Raw genomic sequence first — 24,177 nt, 5'->3', positions numbered from 1 at the left:
CCTATTAAGAGGATGAGGGCCAGGTTTGAAGGCTCCATCTTCAGCCCTCTCTTCACTGGGATACACTGCCACCTCCCTTAAATCTGGCCTGGCTGACACCTCCTGTCCATCCTGTTTCTCATTGGGAATGGGAGTTGGGGGCACCCAGGGATGGTTCCAGTATCAAGATTCGCATCCCCAAGTCCTGGTTTTTGGCTCTGAGCAGAGGTGGCCAAGTCTCTCCATCATCCTCTTGGCCTCGGGCCCCAGCTGTGAAAGCTTCTCTACCGAGCCCTCCAAAAGATATTAATGTTTCTCTGTTTCCTGCCTTGTTCCCAATCCCCTGCTGCAACCACGAACCTAATTAGAATCTCATTTGTCTCCGGGCTGAGTGGGTGTAGATGAAGGACAGAGAAGCCAAGAGAAAGCTCAGACCTGTCTGTGGTTACCATCAGCAGCTGGAGCCCAGTCAGGGGCCCCTAAGTTATTCGTGTTGTGGGTTTTCTTTTTTTTTCTTTGTTCCAACCCTATCTGACAATGACAGTGCTTAGATATTTCCCATCAGTCATGAGATGGGAAGATGAAGTCTTCATAAAAAAATAAATCTAAAGGCCAATATTTCCTTGTTGCTCAATGCCCAGAGGGGAAATGGATTATTTATCCAACTCTCTGATAATTCAAAACCACGAAAACCTCATGTAGGCAAACAGGTATGTGGAAAAGGATGTTCTACGTATCTGCTTATCAGAGAGCCAGCTTTGAGGGGTTGGCCCAAGCACTTCAATGGGGCAGTCACGAGTTCAAATCCCCCAGTTCTGCCCCTGGCTCACTAGGTGGCCTTGGGAAAATTGACTTCCCAATCTTTGGGTTCCCTCTTCAAGAGGATGAGGGGAGTTGGACTAGATTTCCAAGAGTCTATATAAGTCCGGGGTCTCAGTCATAGGAAGGCAGAGCCAACCCCAAACCAAAAACCAAACCTCTGCGGCAAGTCACTCAATTCACACTTTTTGAGTCTGGTGAATCAGGTTGGAAATTAGTCAAGGGGCTAGGAGGCTGCCTGGTGGAAGTGGGGTGTCTGGGAGTCGGGAAAACCACTTCTGTTGTCAACCGATGAGTGCTTGTTGACGTAGGGACTTGTGCTGTGGGCTCTGCCCTTGGCTGCCTGTGTGGCTTCCCCTGAGCAGTCTGAACAAAGGGGTAGGTGGGAATGGGGGGACCCAAACTAGAAGCCCTTTAAGAGCAGGGATTGTTTCAGGTTTTATACTTGTAGACCCACAATACCTGCAACAATGACCAGCTTCCAACCTTTGTTGATGGATGGATGCCATCTGCCACCTCCAGCATTTGGCCCTCACTTCTCGAATGCCTTTCTGTCTTGTCTTTGCCCTCTAGATCCCTAATTTCCTTCAAAGCAAAACTTAGCTCAAATAAAACCACCTATCTTAGATCTTTCCCAATGTCCTCAGACAGTAGCAATCCTTCTACCCTGAAATTTTGTATTTAATTTGTGTGTGTGTATGTATATGTGCAGGTTACATGTCTGCAAGAATATAGGATGCAGATGATATATATTTGTAAATAGTATATGTGCAATATACACTATAGAGAACTGTAAAAGATACATATATATAAATGACATAAAGAGAATATATAAACAATAATATAAACAACACAGATATAATATATAAATATATGTCATAGATATTTTATATATAATATATAAATAATGTGTTTAGAAATCATATAAAAGATTTTTCCTGAGTCTTCTCCAGTCAAGCCATCCTAATCCTTATCTGCTTACTGGACCCAGATGGCTCTGGAGGAGAAAGTGAGGCTGGGGACTTAGCACAGCCCCCCTCACTCCAATCCAATTCATGGGCTTGTCATGGCATCAACTCCCTGATGTCGTGATCTTCTTTGGGAATGTGGACAAACATCAAGATGTGTCTATGTCTATAAATCATATATAGGTATATATTAAATATATAGAGAGTATTTTGTCCAGTTGTTTTTAACTGTGTCCAACTCTATGTGACCTCATCTGGGGGTGGTTTGCTAGTTGCTTCTACAGTTCTTTTTACAGATAAGGAAACTGAGGCAAGCAGGGTGAAGTGATGTGCCCTGGGAACACCACTAGGAAGTGTCTGAATTGTAATTCAGGAGGACAAGTTCTGACTCCATGTCCAGAACTCTATCTTCTGCTCCCTAGCTGCATGCTCATGTACAACACACACATACACACAGTTAGGTTTATGTATATAATATGTCTATAGATAAATAGTTGTGTGTATATATATATAATATATATTTATATATTTAATATGTTTAAATGAATTGATTTAATTAATTATATTTATAATATATTTATATCATATATTATATTAATATTATATAAATATGTTTATATAATATAATTAATTATAAAAATTAATGTACTTAAATATATTTATATGATGTAGAAATATGTATGTATGTATGTATGTAGAATATGTACATGTGTATAGATTATATATCTGAGAAAAGAAAGACAAGATCTCAGAGAATATGATGTGGGGCAGGAGTGTCAAATTCAAATAGAAACAGGACCACTAAACCATACATTAAGGTCCCTGCAAATCACACGGCATGTAAGAATACCATATATTAGCATTACCTACATTCTAGTACCTTTTAATGAACTTTTATTATATTATAATATTTTTATTTTGTTGAAAATTCTGAATCACATTTTCATCTCCTTCTGGTTCTATCATGGGGAAGGGTGGGGTTTGTGATGTGTGTGAAATGCCTCTGAGTGGAGAGTCTGGAGAGCTCCCCCAGTCTGCTTCTTCCTGTCTTGGGGTGACCCTAGGTAAGTCCCTTAATTTTCATTGTTTTTTGGCAGCTCCTTAGGACTAATGGTGTCAGATATGGTGATGATCTGAATCGGTGGAGGGAGTTTCCTTCCCTGGGAGTTACCTAGGCTATATAGGTTCAATCCCTGTTCCCTATTATGAGGAATGGTCTGTTTTCTCCAGCTCCTCAGTCATGCCTTTCCAGTTACAAGAGGAGAAAGCCCAGCCCTGCCCTCCAGCTCCTCAGGAAGGCTTGTCTGGTCCCTTTCTCCAGCCTCATTGCAATGAGGTCACTACAGTGCCAGAGGATTTCCCTGCCAGGGACATTGCAACCCAGCTTCTCTTCTGTTCCACACATGGGACATTCCATTGTCCACCTTTGTCCATCGGCGGAGGCTGTGCCCTGTGCCTTCTCCTCACCCCCACCTTGGGAAATCCCTTCCAAGCACAGCCTCCAAGAGGCCTTCCCTTCTCCATCCCCCACCCTCACAACTGTATTGAAATGACTGTATACATCTGGGGTTGACCTCCCTGTGTACAGATGCACCCTTGGCCCTCAGTACCGTGTCTAGAACCCAGCCTTCTTCCTCATTCTATTTTTCCTCCCCATGCTTGCTGTTTGCCCAGAGTAGAATGTAAGCACTTTGGGACCAGAACCTGCTTCTCATTTGTGCTTTATTCACAGTGCCCAGAACCAAGCCAACATACAACAAGTGTGTAATCAGTGTTTGGTGAACTGAATTGAATCGCAGGACCAGCTGGTGTGAGCATCCTGCCCCCATTTCTAGCAGGAAGCTTGGGCCTCCCCACCACCAGAGCCCCCTCACCTTGGTCACAGTTCTGTCCCTGGAAGCCTTCTGGACACTGGTGCTGGCACTCCCCACTCGTGGGACTGCAGGCCACACCCGGGGGGCAGGCGCACATCTGCTGACAGCCAGGGCCAAAGGAGCCGGGCTCACATTCTTTTGATCACCGTCGATGGGAAAACAGAGAGAAGCCAGATGAGGTGGAAGAAGAGGGAGATGCCAAGCCCTTGCTCCCCATCCTCCAGCTACCCCCCCAGGCCCAGGCCGCTCACCGTGTTGACACCTCTCGCCCCGATAGCCTGCCTTGCATGAACAGCTGCCATCCTTCTTGTCACACTGGCGGGTGTTCTGTTGGACACAGCGACATTCCTCGGAGCAGCCTGGCCCATAAGCCCACTTGGGGCAAGCTGAACACAGAGAAAAATCAGGAGGCAGACTGAGAGCTCTTCTTTTGTCCCCTGTCTTCATTCGGACCCAGAGTCTCAGAGACCACCCTCACCCAAACCGCTCTTGGTCTTCAACTCACATCAGTCATTTTAAACCATAGCCAAGAGAGGCATCATCTAGTGGATAGGGGGCCTTGAAGCCACAAGACCCGAGTTTGAGTCTTGCTAGTGATATATACTGGCCGTGTGATCCTGTGGAAGTTACTTTAGCTTTCAGTGGTCAAGCCAGCTACAAGTTTCAGAGGAGGTGCCAACCCTCCTTGGAGAGGTTTTCCTCCTGAGAGTTCCCTCAGTCACAGTTCCAGGCTCCTATCCCTATCTATCTGCCATTTTGTCTGTCTCCTCTCCCAATGCCAGTTCTCCCAATGGAGTGAGGTCTATAATTTCTTCAGTGTGGGTGCTCTACCTACTGGGACAGGGGGTGACCCCTTATGACTTAGCACATGGTTTTCAAGAGGCTGGGGATGAGCCTCTCTCTGCTCAGTTAGGCTGGTCCTTGGATATGCCATCCATTACTGGACCTACATCCCAAACCTCGTGGCAGATAAGTCCTACTGGAGTTGATTCTGAATATCTTTGTTGACTCTTCCATTAGAATGCAATATCCTTGAGAACAGGGACTATTTCTAAAATACCTAGGACCCAGTCCATAGTAGGTGCTTAATAAATGCTGTTGATTGATGATAAAAAATCAATCATGGTAACAAATACTGATTCAATTTGTATTTCACAGACTCTCAGAACCTCAGTGTTTGGATGGGACTTCAACTGCCAATGTTACAAACTTGTAGTTCAACAAGAAATACTCAATATTTGTCCATCCAACTTCCTGCTGAATATTTTCTGTGATGGGAAACTTCTTACCTATTAAAGGACAACATTCTATTTTAGGGCAGTCTAATCATTAGGAAAATTTCCTGAATATGAGGCCAAAATCTGCCTCTCTGCAAACTTCCACCCATTGCTCCTGGTTCTTTCTCCGAGGTCAAGTATAGTAAGGCTATTTTTGTCCTTCAAGAGTCCTTTCCTGGTAAATTCATTTGGTGTCATCTATGGCATATGCCAAAGGAAGATATTGGTGGAGATGAGCTAATAAGACCATCCACAAGTTCTATCAGCTCAGAAATTCTTAAATGGACTTTCATATTTCTTTTATTTCATTCTTCCAAGAGCCCTATTTTATCCCCCATCACCATTTTAAAAATTTTTTTTTAAATTTTCTTTTTTTTTTTAATTTAAGGCAATGGGGTTGTCCAAGGCCATACAGCTAGACAATTATTTAGTGTCTGAGGCTGGATTTGAACTCAGGTCCTCCTGATTCCAGGGTCAGTGCTCTATCCACTGTGCCACCTAGGTGCTCCCATCACTATTTTTAAAAATTTTTTTTAGGTTTTTTTTTTGCAAGGCAAATGGGGTTAAGTGGCTTGCCCAAGGCCACACAGCTAGGTAATTATTAAGTGTCTGAAACCAGATTTGAACCCAGGTACTCCTGACTCCAAGGCTGGTGCTTTATCCACTATGCCACCTAGCCGCCCCATCACCATTTTTTTAAAAAGATCTTGTGATTGTATTAGAGTAAGGAGCTCCCAGGTGATAAAACTCTCCCTTCCAATGTAGAGCAGCACTTGTTCTGTGTCTTACAATCTTAGAGATTACCAGGGCACTTTGAAAAGAGATGCCAGCTATTATTCTGAAAGAAAGAGCCCTCTGGATTTGATGGAAAGATACTTAGGAGATCTTTGTCTCACTTTGTCTCTTATTGACCCTAGACCAGTCACAACCACTGAGAGTCTCATTTTCCCCTACTTGAAAAAAGAGAAGATAATACCCATACTACTTAGCTCATGGTACTATGAGAAAAGTGTTCCATAAACCTTAAAATGACATAGAAGCGTAATCCGCTATCGTCATTAATATTACTATTATTTTTTATTATAAAGATTGGATCCAGTTAGTAGGAGTCTGCCTATCCTGCCCATGGATACTGACTCACCCAAGTGGCAGTAGCGTCCATACAGCCCAGAATCACACAGACAGGCCCCATAGATGCGATGACATCGACCTCGGTTGGCACATTGGCACTTCTTCCTACAGTGTTTCCCATAGAAGCCTTTGGGGCAACCTAGAGAGAAGGGAGGGTGGAGAGAAATGAAAAAGGAAGGAGGGAGAAAAAGGCCTGGGAGGGGATGAATCCCCCCAGGGTCAAAATAATGCTGGACAAGTGAAAATCCTGAATCTGAACAAAGAAGCCCCACCCCAAGACTCCTAGGCTCAGGGATAGTCAAATGAGGTCCTTAAGAGCTATAGTCTTGAGAGAGAGAGAGAAAGATTGAGAGGGAGAGAGAGAGAGAGAGAGAGAGAGAGAGAGAGAGAGAGCGAGAGAGAGACAGAGAGACAGAGAGACAGAGAGACAGAGACAGAGAGACAGAGAGAAAGAGGCAGAAAGAGACAGACAGAGAGACAGAAAGAGAGAGAGAGACAGACAGAGAGAGAGAGAGAGAGAGAGAGAGAGAGAGAGAGAGAGAGAGCCATGATATCATTGTTTCCTCCAAGAGAAAGTACTCAGGACCACCTGTCCTAACTGGTTTTCCATTTGGTCTGGCCAGATGTGGGGCAGTTTGACTGGGATTCATGTTATATTTGGAGTATCAAGAGCCATGCACTAGAAGACTTGATCATAAAAGGGATCCAAATCTTGGGTTCAAATCCTGCGCTGACATCAGTTATGAGACTATTAGAAAACCACTTAACTTTTTTAAACCTGTTTCCTCAACTGTAAAATGAGAATAATCATAGTACCTCCTTCATAGTTCTGAGGCCCAATTGAGACAATGGACATAAGGTCTTTATAATATGCATTAAAAATGTCATTTGTTAGAACCTATCCTTAGAATGTAAACTCCTTAAGGGCAGATAATGTCAGCTTCTAATGTTTAATGAGTGTTTAATCAAGGACGGGTGTAGGCTGGAATGATGATCATTTCATAGATCATAGACAAACCTAGTTGAGGCCAAGGTTTAGTTTGTAGAATGGGGGAATTCTAAGGAGGCTCCAAGGATTTCCCACACCTCTAATTTCCTTCTCTCCCTTCTCTCTTCCCGAAGCATTTCAAGACATTGCCCATCCTTGCCCTCAGGGAAAGTGTGAGCCAAGGAGGCCACAGGGAGACGACAGGGGGGAGAGAGAGAGAGAGAGAAGTAGGGATGATGCTGTTCATCCTCAGCATGAAGTGGGAGATGCTAGAGAAAGGGTGTAACAGGAGAGCAGACAGGACCAGCATACCATCCTCACAGTGGGCTCCTCCAACACCAGGTGGACAGCGGCAGGTCCCAGTCACGGCATCACAGGTGCCACCATTGTGACAGGTGCAAATGGAGCTGCAGTTCTTCCCAAAGGTACCCTGAGGGCAAGCTGAAGAGGAGATGTGAGAGACACAAGCTCACTGACCTGAAAGGAGGCCACCCAAAGGAGTTCAGAGCCCATCTCACTGGAAGGAGAAGCAGTAAGTCATTGACCTTCTGGCTCATGTTTTTGTGTTCATGATGGTGAGGCACTAGCCTTGACCCATGTCGTGAGGGGCCCCAACCCATGTTCACTTTTCTCCCAGCTCAACTCATTCCCAACCTTCTCTTCAGCAACCTTGTCCTCATTTGGACTTTCATCCCCACACCCTCCCCTTCTCCAATCCCAAAGTATTATCTTCTCATTAAAATGATGGCAGGGAAAGCCTGGGGTCCTTGTATTTTTATCACCAGGACTTAGCACAGAGCCTAGCATGTAATAAAACAAATGTTCTATCTTTCTAGCTCTCTATCTCTCCATCCATCTATCAATCCATCTGTCCATTATCTATTTATCCATCTATCTATGAATCCATTTCTATCCCCATCTTTAGCTATCATTTCTCTTGGCATTTGTCTATCTACCCATTCATTTATTCATCATCCATCTATCCACCTGTCCACACAGCTACTTACCTTATCCATTTATCCAACCATTTATTCCTCTATTAATCTGTCCATTCATCTGTCTATCCAACTTCTTATATGTCCATACATCCATCTTCCTATTTATTTAGCTATCTAGTCATATAGTTATTTATCAATCCATCTAATTCTCCAGTCAGTCATCTATTCATTCATTCATTCATTCATTTATTTTTCTATCATCCATCTATCTTTCTATCCACACATCTATATACCTATCCATTTATCTATCCATCCATTTATTCATCTATCTCTTAATCTATTATCTATCTCTCTAGTTACCTATCTGTCCATCCATCCATTTATTCATCTGCCTATCAATTTAGCTACCATGGCATATAGCTATTTAACTATCTATCCATTTATTTATTTGACCAGTCATTTATTTATTTATTTATTTATTGTTTGCTTATTCATTAATTAATTCATTCATTCATCTATCATAGAGCTATTTATCTAAACAGCTATCTGTCCAGCCATCTAGCTAGTTAGCTAGCTAGCTTGTTATCATCGATCTACCAACCTACCAAGAGTTCATGATCATCTCTACCAAGTCTATCTCATTAAAGTTATATGAGGATAAAATTTAATTCAATAAATATAAAAAGCACTGGACTGGGAGTAAGAGGCCCTGAGTTCAAAATCTCTTCTTTGTGTGACTTTGAGCAAGTTTCTATACCTCCCTGGGTATCAGTTTCCCCATTTGTAAAATGAGGGGTGTTCTAAAAGATGGTCTCTAAGGTCCTCTCTGGCTTTATGCTTTTTAATTATTTAATAACATGAAATAGTGGAAAGACCACTGAACTTGGAGGCAGGAGAACTCAGCTCACATCCTACATCAATTCCATGCCCCCAAAAATCTTTTCACTATCCAGAACCTCAGATTATTAATCTTTAAAATAGGAATGACAATACTTATGCCACCAAAACCACACAGAATTGTAAGTCATTTTAAAGCTTAAAGTGCTATGCAAATGGGACGTTATTCTTATTACTATCATCAAGTTAGATAGAAGTGCCAGGACAATAGAATTTTCCATTAGATTCAATCTCTTCCCCTTTTCTAATATGGAGATAAGAGAGTTAGTTCCCAGACCTTATGGATGAATCCTCTGTTCTCTTCCCCCTATATCCATCACTCCATTACATCACATCCAGAATAAGCCAGCAAGAGTAGGGATGTGTGCCCCTGACCCTTTCCAGATAACCTAGCAAGAGCAGGCATTCTGGGAACTCTTTTACCTCAATAGTCCAACTACCACCCCATTTCTTTCCCCGCTTCTTCCTAAACACTGATATCCCTGATTGGGGGAATCCAGAGCCCCTGTTCTATCCCACCTCTTGGATATGTTCCTAGTTTCCCAAAGATCTTGGCCCAGGCCCTTCCAGCCACCCTCACTCCTGACCTTGCTGGACAGACATGGCCACCCACAACTTTAAGCTGAGCAGGAAATCACCAACTACCACCATGTCTTAGCTATTTTCTTCCTAAGGTACACCAGACCTTACCATATGACTGCCAAAGCTCCTAAAACCCTTAACTTTGCTATCCATCCTGATGCTAAACGTTTTTTGTTTTTTTAAAAAGTATTTTTATTTATTCCATTAAATATTCCTTAATTACATCAAAAAAAATTAAAAGAAGTTTTGAGTTCCAAATTCTCTCCCTCCTCTTCACCCCCTGAGAAAGCAAGCTATGGGATATCAATTATACATGTGAAGTCATGCAAAACATATTGCCATAATAGCCATGTTGCTAAAGAAAACACACAAAAAAGCAAGAAAAATAAAGAAAGTGAAAAATTAAACTTCAGTTTTCACTCAAGAATTCATCAATTCTCTCTCTGGAAGGGGAGAGTATCTTTCATCACGGGTCCTTTGGAATTGTCTTGGATCATTGTCATGATCAGAGCAGCCAAATCTTTCATAGATGATCATTGTTACAACATTGTTGTTACTGTGCACAATGTTCTCTTGGTTTTGCTCCCTTCACTTTTAACACACTGGTCCTTTCCAGATCCCTGCTGGTTGGACTTTATGTCTGTTATCTTCCCCAATCAGAATAAGAATTCCTTGAGGTAGGGACTGCCTGTCCTAATTTTCTATCTATATTCTCAGATCTTGGCACAGTAAGTACTTAAGACTTTTTCTTTCATTCATTCATTCATTTACTCACTCATCTATCCATTCATTCACTCATTCATTCATCCATCCATTCATTCACTTATTTATCCATTAATTCATTCTTTTGTCCATTCACTGCATCAATGACTTACTTTGGTTGCAGATGATACCGGTCCAACCCTCGGGGCAGTCACAGCCATCTAGCTCAAGGCGACAGGTGCCCCCATTCCTACAGTCATCACACGTCAGGCTGCAGTCATGGCCAAAGGTGTCATCCAAACAGACTGCAATGACCAGGACAGGAAAAGAGAGAGCAGGCCTCTGAGGGGGTGTCCAGGATCCTTGTATTCGGCTCTGAGTTCCCATTTGGGACTTCTTTCATATAATCCTCTCCCTGCTCTGTGTCCGAGACAAACTGGCCTCTTTTCTGTTCCCCAGCATCCCATCTGCCACCTCTGAACTTCTCTCATGCCTAGAATATTTATCTTCCCTTGTCACAGATGTTTCTTGGAGATTTTAGGGTCCTGAAGATGTTTCTTAGAGTTCTTAGGCTCCCTTTGGGGCTCTCAGTTCAATTGGGCATCTCCCACAAGAGAGCGTTCCTGATCCCCATCAATGAATTATTTATTAATTACCCTCCACCTCCCAAAAAGATTTTGTAGAGATTCTACTTTCATGTGTTAAAGTCAACATGGATTCCTCCCAATAGAATGTAAGCTTCTTGAGAATAGGAACTATTTCCTTTTTATCTTTGTATCCTGGCACCCAGCCTGCTATATTGCTGTGCAGTCATTTCAGTCATGTCCAACTCTTTGTGACCCCCATTTTGGATTTTCTTGGCAAAGATACTGGAGTGATTTGCCATTTCCTTTTCTAAGATAGGTATATACAGATAAACATGCATAATATGGATATATATATATACATATATATATATATATATGTATATATATATATGGGAAGAAGGAGGGAGAAAGCGAGAAAAAAAGAGGGAGAAAGAAGAGAAGTAGCTGTTTGGTATGTTGTAGATATTTAATAAATGTTTGGTGAATTGGCCAAGGACTTTTTCTGAGGAACTGAGTCAGGACACCTGATGTCTATGCCAGCTCTGTCCAGAAATACCTGGACATGGGGGAGAGTGAAGTAGGAAGAGTTGGCAAGGTGGGAGGCTTGTCCAACTGAGGCCCTTCTAACTCTCAGATTCTGAAATTCTGGTACTTCTTTCATGCTCATTTATTTCTGTTTCTTACCCCCTTCTGTAACATCATTCCCCCTAGTGTGTCTAATACAACCCCCTGTAACGTGTAGTGTGGGTTGCTAGTAGGTTCCACACTGCATAAAGTGCCTGGCCTGAAGTGAGGAAGACATCTCCCTGGATCCAAATTCAGTCTCAGACATTTACTTGCTGTGTGACCCTGGGAAAGTCACTTCACCCTGTTTGTCCCAGTTTCCTCATCTATAAAACGAACTAGAAAAGGAAGTGGCAACTCCTCTAGGATCTCTGACAAGATCCCAAATGGGATCACAAAGAATAGACGTAACTATAAAATGATGGAACAATAATAATGTCTAATGTTGACTCACAAGGGCAAATGGTGACAGAATAGGCTTGATCTCATGGGGAAAGGAATGCAAACAGTGCAAATGACATGGATTCAAATCCAACCTCAGAAACTTAGTATCTGGGTGAACCTGGGCAAGAGACTTGGTAATCCAAGTCTCAGTTTCCTCACCTGTAGAATAAGGGAGTGGGTTTGACAGCCTCCAAGATTCCTACCAATTCTAGGCCTCAGTTTCCTTCTTTTGTAAAATGAGGGAGCTAGATTAGATGGTTTCCAAGGTCCCCTTCCAGCTCTAGATTTATGATCCTATGCCTCTGGATAAGCTGTTTAATTTCTCTGGGTCTAATGAAAGACATTTTACAAGACCTGGCAGGGCTCTGAAGTCTGGACCTCTCATTCTAAGATCTGGCAGAAATGGTGCCTTCTTTGAGAAAGGGATCTGATATCATTTGGCGCACATTGGTTCTCACCAAACTTCTCCGACAGAGTGTGCTCTCCTCTGGCCTCCATCTCCTCCTCATCCCCCGCCTCATACTCCTCTTCAAAGAGCTGCGTCAGCTCGTCACGCAGCACAGCAATGTGGGGAATGGGCCGCACGAAGGGCTGCCGCCCGTCCAAGGTGTCAATCGAGTCATCCAGGGCTAGGGAAAGGGGATAAAAAAATCCTTAAAGCTTTTCCTCCTCCCTAAGACCCAGGGGGCACAAGGAAGGCATCTGGGGTACCCCACATTACCCGACTGAATGGATGGAGTGTTGGACTTGACCAGGAAGACCAGGGTTAAACTCAGACTCAGACATTTAATCGTTGTAGATATCAAAGATAGAATCTGAATTCAAGTCTTCCTGGTTGAGATCAACTATCCCACATTTTGGTAATCCAGGCCTCAGTTTCCTCACCTGTAGAATAAGGGGGTTGGCCTTAATAGCTTCCAAGATCTCTCCCAATTCTAAATCTATGATCCCACCATCTTTGGTCTAGAAGTCCTCCTCAACTCACTAAGCCATTTCAAAGATATCCAGAAAAGAAGCTTCTTAGAGTATGTCTGCTCTTTTCTCCTGTCCTGGTCACCTCTGAACCCAAGCCCTGCCTTTAGAAAGAAGACAACACTGCTAATACTTTATAACCAAACCTGTAAATTCAAAAATACCCTTGATGAGTCTAGTGCCAATCTAGTACCCATCAATAGCATTGTTCCCATGGCCTTTATAATGTTGTTTCACCTAATATATTAGGTTTAGGGAATTAAGAAGAGGCAGGGCATGGTTTTTATGGAACCCCTCTCTACTGCAGGGATTTGAATCTGGAGGCAAGAGACTCTGGAGGGCATCCAGTCCAGATGGAATCTGTTAGCCTAAGAGATTGTGCAGACCAGAAAATATAAACAAATTCAAGGGCTTATACCAATTTTTCCTGGAAAGGTTTAGATAAATGAAACCATTTGGATTCAGGGACGTCAACTTCCCCTCTACTTTTTGAAAAAATAAGGAGTTTGGACCAGATGATTTGAAAAGACTTTTCCAGTATGATTTTATAAGCATATGTGGATGGCAGTGCCATAGTGGACTTGCAGAGAAAGTTAGAGATGCTGGGATGAAGATATTGATGGGGAATCATGCCCCCTCCAATGACATCAAACAAATGAATTCCTAAGTAAGAGGGGAAAGATATTGCAGGAAGGACAGTTAATGCAATATTAGATTGACGTAAGAAAGGCAGAGTCCAGGGTCCGCAAGATGATATAGTCCCATTATCCTCTGCCCTGGTTAGACCAGATACGATCTTGGAGTTGTTTTTAAGGCAGGATATTGACAAATTGGGAATTGTCCAGAAAAGAATGATTAAGGCGAGAAAGGACTTCAAAATCATGCCTTATAAGAATGAACTGAAGGACCTGGGAAGCCTGGAGGATACTTAAGGAGATGAGAGCCATTTATCCAGGACCCAAAGGGGAGTCATTGGGATGTTGTAGGAAATGTATTCTTCTTGGTCCCTGAAGGGGACGATGGATAGAAGCAGTAGGGAAGCAGGTTGGGAGTTGATGTAAGGAAAACCTTGAGTTTTTTCTAGTATAGAATGGAATGCCTTTCAAGGCAGTAGCTTACTCTTTACTGAAAGGGGAGTTTGAGTCAAAATTGGTAGATCATTTATTGGGCATTCAGGACTCTCACTTAAAGGGCAGTCAGATGAGATAGCATGTGAGGTCTCTTCTAACTCTGAGATCCTAGGTCTTGGCATGCCCAGCACCAACCTGGATGGTCACACCCAATGGGAGGCCATTGGGGTTTGGGTGCCAAGGCTTCCCCTGGATCACGAATGGCAGGGGGGATGGGAAGGAAAGGGAGAAGGAACCAAGGAACCACTAGAACCTGGTCACGAACTACCAGGATACTCACGAGTACACGTCCGCCGATCTCCCTCCAGCTTGTAACCAATTTCACAGGTGCATTGGAAGGAGCCCACCAGGTTCTCACATATATGTTCACACCCACCATTGCTGGAGGAACACTCATCCACATCTACAGAAAGTCAAAAAATGGAATGCTAGTACCCCAAAGCCCCCAAGGCCTTGGAGAGTCACAGGGAATTGAGGGTCACTTCTTTTAATACAAATTTCCATCACCCTGAACTGAACACCTAGGGAACAATCCAATCCCCAGTTGGTTCTGGGAAGCTGTGGAAAGCTCAGGCCAGTCTTGATGCTATTGACCCCACCGGCCTCACTCAGAGAACATCTTAGACTAGTGGAGTCAAATCTACTTGCTACCTATGCTACATTGGTTGAATCGCTATCTTAAAAAATACCATTACAACCAATCTCTCCTTACCCTCAAGCTACTCAGCAAGACAGGGAGAACTGGGTCCAAATGCACCTCAGATATAGATTGTGAAATCCTAGACAAGCCATTTCATCTATATAAGACCCTTTCCTCAACTGTAAAATGAGGATAAGATAACATACCATCTCCCAGTGTGAGGTTCAAATGAGATCATATTTCAGCCTCAAGAATTGGTTGAAACCAAGAGGGATGAGGGTACCCCAGGGGGAGGTGGGGAGAGGGCCAGGATGAACAAGAACAGGGGTCCTGCTGAGCTTACTTTCCCATTTCTCCAGGACTCTGCCCCCCCACCCCAGTAGCACTCACCATCACACCCACAGCCATCTGTGCTTAGTCGGTAGCCAGCATAGCAGCCACACTCATACCCTCCTGGGTTGTTGGTACAGGCCTGAGCACAGCAGGGGCTGCTCACACAGTCATCGATATCTGCAGGAATGGTCATGAACAGGACACCCCTCACCAAACCTTCGCCCTGCCTCTGCCCCATCCTCCTTTCCTTGACTGCCCATCAGCCATGTTCTTCCTAGTAGGGCATCCCATGCCACTCAATGACATGGGTGGTATGGAGGGGGTACCAGTATCCCTAACAGAGACAGATCCCTTTGCCACCAAGATATCCATAGGGTAGGCCTACCAGTCTTCATAAGGGTATTTTTTTTATGTTTTCATAGCATTCCCTATAGCATTATGTTCACATAGCATTCCCTTTCCTCCCACTATCATTCTAACAAAGGTAATTCAGTACGAGAATAATTAGAAGGGTCTATAGATAGGGAGACAGACAGAGTTGCCAGCATACTAGGAGTAAGTAATGCTCTTTATCCCTAGCTCCAGCCCATGTACCACATAGCTGCCCCAGAAAAGAGAAAGGCTGGTGTAGCTAGGTGGTGCATGGGACACCTAGGTGGCACAATGGATAGAGCACCAGTCCTGGAGTCATGAGGACCTGAGTTCAAATCCAGATTCAAACACTTAATAATTACCTAGCTGTGTGACCTTGGGCAAGTCACTTAACTTTATTGCTTTAAAATAAAATTTTAAAAAAAGAGAAAGTCCCTTGAGGTGACTCCAACTGATCTCTTTAGCAAAGTAAGGACAGAAGAAAAACTTCCATATTGTAAACCATCTATGCAAATATTTATTATAATTTATATTTATAAAGATGCATGCAAAATCAATAGCTCTAGGGTTCAGGTTTTGCTGTCCAGATAACAGAAATGCCTCTTGGTAAGGGGTGCTTCCAGGAGGCCAAACACTGCCCCCACCCAGCTAGGAGGACCACTCACCAATGCATGTTTTCTGGTCCGTGTCCAGCTCGTAGCCCTGATGGCAGGTGCAGAGGGGGCCCGAGCTGGTGTGGCTGCAGCCGTGGGAGCAGCCTCCATTGTTGGCCTCACAGCTATTCACAATCTCCATCTCAATCCCTAGAGAGGAAAGCCACAAGAGAGAGGAAGGAATGGAAGCAATTGGAGGAGGACAGGGACCATTTTTCATTCTGCATTTGTGTGCTCCAACCTCAGCAGTGTCTGACTAAGATGTTTATTGAATAGGAAGGGAGGGTGGAAGAGGGTAAGGTCCTCTTGCCCAAGGTGGCCTGGCATAAGGAATGAACTGTTAGAATCAGTACCAACTGAGTTGAAATTCTGTATCAAATATTAAGTAGCTGTGCGACCTCTGGCAAGTCATTTATTCTCTGCCTCAACTTCTTTATCTGTAAAATGAGAGATGGATTGGATGGACTCTTAGTCTATGATCCTATAGCACCAGACACCCTTGTCTAAGGTGTCTGAGGGGACAATCACTGGAGAACATGACCCCAGAACCCCCAGGGGGACCTTCATGTCCTAGGAAGTATTGGCCAACTAAGCTAAGGGAACTGGAAATACTTAATAGAACTCCTTTTAAATATCTTTGCCCAAATTCTAGGCTTATTTTTAAGCATTCCTCCATGGAGTGTCCCTTCACTGGGAGAAAGGAAAAGAGTTCAAAGGACATTTGATCCAACTCTTCTGTTTTACAGATGAGGAAATTGAGGTCAAGAGACGTTAGATGACTTGTTCAAGGCCACACAGGAAGAATGAGACAAAGTTGGTCTATAAATGATCTGATTCCAAAGTTGGCTGACCATTCACCATTGTAAAGGCCCTCCACACAAGACACAGCTTAGTAGGACTGGGGTTTAGTTTGGGACTAGGGTTTCCAGGGAGATCCACAATCCATGTGCCAAGGGGCAGACCTGGGCAAGGTCCAAACTTACGGTAGCACTGCTTGCTGTCTGATCCCAATTCATAGCCTGGGTTGCAGATGCATTTGAAGGAGCCTCGCGTGTTGAGGCAGCTGTGGGAGCACATGGCCAGTCCCAGGGTACACTCATTCACATCTGGAAAACAGACATAAAACAGAGGTCAGATGGACAAATGCAACAATGACCAGTGCTCCTAACCAAACCAGTTTCTAAGCAAATCAACACAGCTCAACATTTACCAAAGAGGAAAAATATATCTATCAAGCAAGACACTATGAGTACAATGGAGAAGACCAGGCAGCTTCTAGGAAAAAAGTAAAAAAGGAAGAGGTCAATTCCACCCAGAAGAAGAAGGAAGGAAACAAACATATATTAAATTATTTAATATATTATCATTAACAACATGAAACCTTTATTCACTTCTTAGCCAATAGCACCCCTTCAAAAATTATATTGTATTTATTTTATATAAACAGCTATGTCTATATTTATGTTATTTATAACTCCCCTAAAAAATGTAAGCTCTTTGAGGGCAGGGAATGCTTCATTTTTACCTCTGTATCCTCACTGTCTAGCCCACTGCTTAGTTATTAGCAGATTGTTGTTTGTCCTCCTTTCTCAAAGGGCACCAATAACATAATGAGGGTGATGTCTTATTTACTTATTTGAAATTTTTAAAATTAATTTTTTTTTCAAAAAACTGGGACAATTTGCTTTTGATCTTGCAAAGTTTTCATTCATGTTCTTGAAATATAGCTCAGGAAAAAACTGATTTTCTCAAAGCCTTTTGTGTTTCAGATGGAGTTATTTGACTAAACCCAAATCACCCAGGCTTTCATTGAAAAGTCAATAAAAAGTTCCCTTTCCAAGTCTTGATGACAGCAGATACTTCATCAATGCTCAATGATTAATTGAATAATATAAAGTCATCACATTTGGTGCCTTCTGACTCTTTCTGAAGAGAGTAGTTATCCCTTTCACATTGTGACTTTCTCCACTGCAGTTTCAATATATTAGGGTTGGTGAAAGAAGTTAAATGGAAATTTTGGAGGAAGTTATATGGAAGCCACAGATGACACTGAACCTATGGACAAATCCTTAACCCAAATTTTATAAGAAGGTAGACAATCCATAAAAGAAAAAGAAAAATTCATACTTATTTGGTTTTACAGTAGGACCAAAATATTTTACAATAGGGTAGATATTCTGTAAAAGGAAAAGAAAAAATTCCAACTTCTTCAGTATGGTTGGAGAGCCAAAGCATTTTACATGGATTTTTCCAGATCATGGAGGTGGGGATGCTTTGCCCCTAAGTCCTGAGATGCAGAAAGGAGAACTGTATTCATAATGTAGAAGCATCAACCTTTGAGTAATCTACAAGTCTTTAGATTTTTTTTCATATCTTAATAAATTGAATTGTATTCTTCAACATTGTTTTCTTCCTCCTGTCGTGGTCCTACTTTTGCAATGAAGTCACTGAATGTCAATTATAGAAACCAAACCTATGATTTCATAATAGGTAACTCCCAGGAAGGAAAACCTCCTCTACCCAATGTGGGCTTACATTTCTCAGTAATTTCTAGTCTTAAAAGAATGGTCGGGGGCAGCTAGGTGGCGCAGTGGATAGAGCACCAGCCCTGGAGTCAAGAGTACCTGAGTTCAAATATGACCTCAGATACTTAATAATTACCTAGCTGTGTGGCCTTGAGCAAGTCACTTAACCCCATTGCCTTGCAAAAAAAAAACTAAAAAAAAAAAGAATGGTCAATAATGCCTGAAAGAAAAATGATTTACCCAGGATCACATAGATGGGAGTAACCCTTAAATGAAGGGTATCTTGGCTTGTAGGTCAACTCTCTATCCACCTTTCACTGCCTTTCACAAGTTATGTATGTTTTTAAAAATAATAACTCATATTTACTTCCCTAGTACTGGAAAGTAACAGTTGGGTGAGTAATCAAACAACAGTGAAATTAAAAAATCTTTATTTGTTTTTCTTTGGGAAGATCAGTTGAGTTTGGTAGCTATGCATAAGAATAATAATTCTCATTTACATGAGAAGCAGAATAGAAAAGCTCATTTTACAGATGAGGAAACTGAGACCAACAGGGTTAAGTGACTTGCCCAGGGTCAAATAGTAACTAAATACCTGAGGTCAGATTTGAACTCAGGAAGATAAAGCTTCCTGACTCCAGGTCTGATGTTCTATCCCCTGGGCAAGCCCAAGTTCACTTCCTGCCTCTGTCAAGTCTGGCCCTGAGAGTCTAAGCTGCAGAATAGTGACTGATCAACACCGGTAAAGGGCTATTCCTTACCAGGAGTCCCACACACGAATGACATCACAAGTTCAGAACAAAATAATGATGCCAACAACAGAGGCAAAAATTTGCCTCTACTTACCTGGTTTTGCTGCCAATCTTTCTGTCAACTATTGACTTTCCCCAGTTGATCCTGTCTATGCTTACCTGTACATAGCTGTTTATTTGTTGTTTCCTCCTTGAAGGTAGGGGTGGTAGTTTGCCTTTCTTGGAACCCCACCCCCAGTTCTTAGCACAATTTGGCAAACAGTAGGTGATTAATAAATGATCATCAAATTGAATTCAAGGGATTTTCTTTCAGCTTATGTGACAGATAATGCAAAGATCTGTTCATATATTAACAGCAATATTGTAAGATGACCCATTATGATAGACTCAGTTCCTCTCAATGATTCAGTGACCAAGGACAAATCTACAAGACTTGTGATGGACAATGTTGGCCATATCCAGAGGGAAAAAAACTATGGAATCTGAATTCAGAGCAAAGTATACTAGGTTCACTCTTTAGAACTTGTCATATGATTTTTTTCTTTCTCATGGTTTTTTTCTTCAATTCTGATTCTTTTTTTAACAATATGATTAATATGAAAATATGTTAAACATGATCATTTATGTGGAACTCAAAAGATGAATGTTGAAAACTCTCTTTGCATGTAATTGGAAGAAATATAATAACATTCAAAAAGAAAAAAAAAAAGATCAGTTCAGAGCAGTTCAACCCTACCAGAACTAGAGAAGGAAGCCTCCAGGCAGTCCTACCTTCACACGTCTTGTGGTCAGCTGCCAGTCGATATCCAGCATGGCACTCACAGTGAGCCACCCCTCGGCGGGCTTGGCATCTATGCATGCAGCCCCCATTCCTGTCTGCACATGGGTTCCGTACTAGATGATGTCAAGGAAGAAGGAAAAGATCAGAATCATTATCACCTTAATTGGGTGGGGAGGAGAGGGGGAGGAGACAGATGTGTAAACAGCTGAGCAGGAGATTCAGCCCAGAAGAGAGGGTATACCCAGTTAGATGGAGTCTTTTGTCCAGTATGAGGGAGGCTAGATAGAAGTTGGTGCAAAGATCAGGGGGTTTTAGTAGACCACAAGCCCAATAAAAGCCAGTTTTAGGAGAGGCAGAGCATTAGAGATCATAGGGTAGAGTTCCTCTGTTCTCTGCCCCAGCCAGACCACTTCTGGAATAGTAGGTTGAATTCTAGGCCTCCCAGTTCAGGACTAGCTGCAGGCATTAGTGGAAGAAGTCCAAGATCTGGAATTGAAGACCTGGAATCCAAACTTGCCTCTGAATCTCATTATCAAATTCAGAAAGATAGAAATATTAGATGTATGCTTTTCAGATCATGATGCAATAAAAATTATATGTAATGTAATAAAAGGGCCATGGAAAGATAGACTAAAACTGAATTAGAAACTAAATAACCTAATCCTAAAGGATGAGTGGGTCAAACAACAAATCATAGAAATAATAATTTCATCCAAGAGAATGACAATAATGAGACAACACATCAAAACTAATGGGATGCAGCCAAAGCAGTCTTTAGGGGAAATTTTATATCTCTAAATGCTTACAAAAATAAAATAGAGAAAGGAGAGATCAATGAATTGGACATGCAACTGAAAACACTAGAAAAAGAACAAATTAAAAATCCTCAATCAAAATTCGCCTCCGATGATTATGTGTATGACTTGGCCAAGTTATTAAATCTTACTAGGCTCCATTTCCTCTTCAATAACGTGAGAATAGAAAATGTAGCCCCTGAGGCTTCTTCCAGCTCCAAACTCATAAATAACCCCATGAGCAAACATGATGATGTAGGGACCAGACCATACAAAGATCAAATCTATGTGAAAAGAAGACTGGGAGAGGTCAGGAGACCTTTTCTGTGTGTGTCTGAAAGGCTAAGGACAAGAGACTGGTCTTGCCTTGTTTGGTCCCAGATGACAGAATAGAGAGTGATGGGCACAAATGAGACATGGGCAGAAATCATGCCTATGTAGGAAAAACTTCCCTGGTGCCTAGAATCATCCAAGAATTGAATGGTATACCTCAGGAGGTCTTCTGCTTATCATCAATGAAGATCTTCAAGCACAAACAGATGACCCAACCTGTTAGATTGGATGACCTCAGAAATCTCTTCCAAATCTACGATCCTGTGAGTCTGTGACCTAGATACACCCAGATATGACCAAGAGTCATACAGATGTGACCTAGAGACACCAGTAGGTAGGACCCCTTCACTTTCTAATGGGGACCTTATTCTGCTCACTTTGGGAAAGAAATATGGTAGAGAAGGAAATTCCAGGGAGAGAGAGAGAGAGAGAGAGAGAGAGAGAGAGAGAGAGAGACAGACAGACAGACAGACAGACAGACAGACAGACAGACAGACACAGAGAGACAGAGACACAGAAAGACACACAGAGGAAGGAAAGAGACAGAGACAAAGACACAGATACAGATAGACAGAGACGGGGGGGTGGGGTTCTCATGTTGCCTCTCACCTAGACCTACCCTCGTTGCTTCTATTCTCAGAAGGATCCCTGAAGAGCATATATTATCTGGAATTTTGTTTCCAAACTAATCCCTCAGAGTGGATGAACGCGATGTGCTTTTATTGGAAAAGCAATATGGAGAGCTGACTGAAACCTCTTATCCCTAAACACTAGTCAAGAGTAGAGGGAGGAGGCCAACTTCATTTGGTGTTCTTGATTTTTTCCCCTACTTTGACCTATTTTTGAATCCAACCTGACCAGCAGCAAGCATTATCCCTACCTAGTTGTTAAATGCCCCCACTCTCCTCCCAGGTAAACAAAACTGGAGATACCCTGTCCCCACTAGGAGCCTCTGTCCCCAAGGCCTTGATCTTCTGCCCCTCTAGAGGGGTATCCTAACTGGAAGAGAAAGAAAGGCCAGGGAAAAGCATCCCATCACCCAAAGCCTTCTCTCCACTTCTTTTTGGTTGGCTTACTGAGACCTACATTTGTGTCTTTCCAAAGACATAGCCCCAAGGATTTCAGGGGAGAAGATTCTGGAAGAGGTTGGCCCTAGTCCCAGGATCAAGATGGTGGAAATAAGAGTAGGAACTGGATTTGACTGATTCTTCATAATTCCAGTTAGAGTTTCTGACTAATGAAATCAGACCTAGAAAGGTGACCCTCTCCAGGAATATGAGGAACTTAGGGGTAAAACTGGATGGTTTTTCTGAGTACTCCCCAACTCTAAGAAGATCAGAGAATCTCATAGTTGGAAAGGGCTTCATCAAGTTGAATTTCTTGGTACATGTATTGGTCAGTGGGTAACAGAGAAGTTAGGGGACAAAATGCAACTTCTCCCCAGTAACTGATAGTTAAATAGTCTCACCTGAATGCATGAAGAATGGGGGGGGGATGATGATTAGACCTTTCCCCCTCAGTCCTTGAAGTTGGTTGTTGTGCAATCGAGAATTATAGTCCAGATGAGTCAAAAAACATTACTATGTTCCAAGGACTTTGCTAAGAGCAGTAATGACCTCAAAAGTTCTAGTTCAACCTCTAGACTCCTCTATACCATAACTCTGACAAATGGTCATCCAGTCTCAGCCTGAAAACCTCCCGGAATGAGGAACTCATCACCTTTAAAGGCAATCTAGTCTACTTCTAGCTAGTTTGCACTCCCAGACAACCAACAGGTAAAGGGTTGTCACAGTGGATAAGGGATTGCACTGGTTTGTCTTGGTCCTAGAATGGAGAATTAAAGAGTATTGGGTGGAAATTACAATGAGGTATATAAAACTCAATGTAAATGAAAATTTCCTGACTCTCCCAAAAGTATGATGTTTTCCTTGGGAGTTAGTGAGTTTTTCCCTCAAAAGGGGGATCTTAGGGGTGGTGGCTAGATGGCACAGTGGATAGAGCACCGGCCCTGGAGTCAGGAGTATCTGAGTTCAAATCTGGTCTCAGACACGTAATAACTACCTAGCTGCGTGGCCTTGGGCAAGCCACTTAACTCCATTTGCCTTCCAAATCCTAAAAAAAAAAAGGGGGGGGGATTGAAACAAAGGCTGGTTTGCTATGTTGGAGAGGGCTTATTTTCCCCCAGTCATGTAGCTTTCTTGTGCCTCAGTTTCCTAATCAGTAAAATGAGGGGCTTGAACTAGACAGCTTCTGAGAATCATTCCAGCTTCAAGCCTTAAGAGGCTGTGATTCAGTAACTAAGTACCCTCTAGGAACCTTACCCTCCCTGAAATTCTTCAGTTCTGAAATCTGTCCTGAAGATTAGAGATAGTTGTTTGGGGGGCTTTGAACCTACTGCCAGGAAGACTCCAGTTCAAATGCAGCCTTGGCACCTACTAGTTGAATGACCCAAGGGGAGTTGTTTAACCTCTGTTTACCTTGGTTTCCTCCATTTTTTTTTTAGGTTTTTGCAAGGCAATGTGGTTAAGTGGCTTGCCCAAGGCCACACAGCTAGGTCGTTATTAAGTGTCTGAGGCCAGATTTGAACTCAGATACTCCTGACTCCAGGGCTGGTGCTCTATCCACTGCACCACCTAACCACCCCGTTTCCTCCATTTTAAAAGGGAGTTAATAACAGCACTTACTTCCCAAGGATGTTGTGAGGATCAAATGTGAAAATATTCACAAAAAGCACTCAGCACTGGCCTTGATCCAAAGTAGGCACTTAATAAATATTTATTCTCTCCTTTCCCACCCACTGTAATTCCAGACTCAGAGACAAAACAAAAACAAAAAACCACAATTTAGTAAGTAATTTTTTCCACCCAGCCCCACCCTTATACTCAGGTAAGATGATTCCTAAACCAGCTTCCACAGGGAAAAAACTAACTCATTTTCTGGTTTCCCCTCCATCCTCTTTCTGTTTCACGCATTCCAGCATCCTAAATTTTTCACTATTAGGAAATTTTTTTTTGCTGAACCTAGCCAAAATCCCACATGCTGCTGCTTAAGCCTATGCAGTTATGTTTTTCCTGGCTGTATCTATTTTTGGATTTGAAAAACCATAAAGGAAAGGGGGGAAAGTGTGAACTTTGGAGCCCTT

At 42.5% G+C, this 24,177-nt stretch overlaps 1 protein-coding gene across 1 annotated transcript in view; it reads right to left on the bottom strand.

Annotated features, from left to right (window-relative positions):
• Positions 1-24,177, bottom strand: part of MEGF6 (multiple EGF like domains 6) — a 370,333-nt gene that overhangs the window by 44,242 nt on the left and 301,914 nt on the right. The window contains exons 7-17 of the mRNA XM_074218662.1: positions 19,899-20,021; positions 16,834-16,956; positions 15,863-16,000; positions 14,883-15,002; positions 14,133-14,255; positions 12,209-12,379; positions 10,329-10,460; positions 7,349-7,477; positions 6,059-6,187; positions 3,892-4,026; positions 3,641-3,775 (exon numbers count right to left, since the gene is read on the bottom strand). Coding sequence (XP_074074763.1) covers positions 3,641-3,775; positions 3,892-4,026; positions 6,059-6,187; positions 7,349-7,477; positions 10,329-10,460; positions 12,209-12,379; positions 14,133-14,255; positions 14,883-15,002; positions 15,863-16,000; positions 16,834-16,956; positions 19,899-20,021 — 1,458 coding nt within the window. The remainder of the gene's footprint in view (positions 1-3,640; positions 3,776-3,891; positions 4,027-6,058; positions 6,188-7,348; positions 7,478-10,328; positions 10,461-12,208; positions 12,380-14,132; positions 14,256-14,882; positions 15,003-15,862; positions 16,001-16,833; positions 16,957-19,898; positions 20,022-24,177) is intronic.

The sequence above is a fragment of the Macrotis lagotis genome, chromosome 1 (assembly GCF_037893015.1).
Source record: "Macrotis lagotis isolate mMagLag1 chromosome 1, bilby.v1.9.chrom.fasta, whole genome shotgun sequence".
Lineage (NCBI taxonomy): Eukaryota > Metazoa > Chordata > Mammalia > Peramelemorphia > Peramelidae > Macrotis > Macrotis lagotis.
This window is presented reverse-complemented; position numbering and strand designations above follow the sequence as displayed.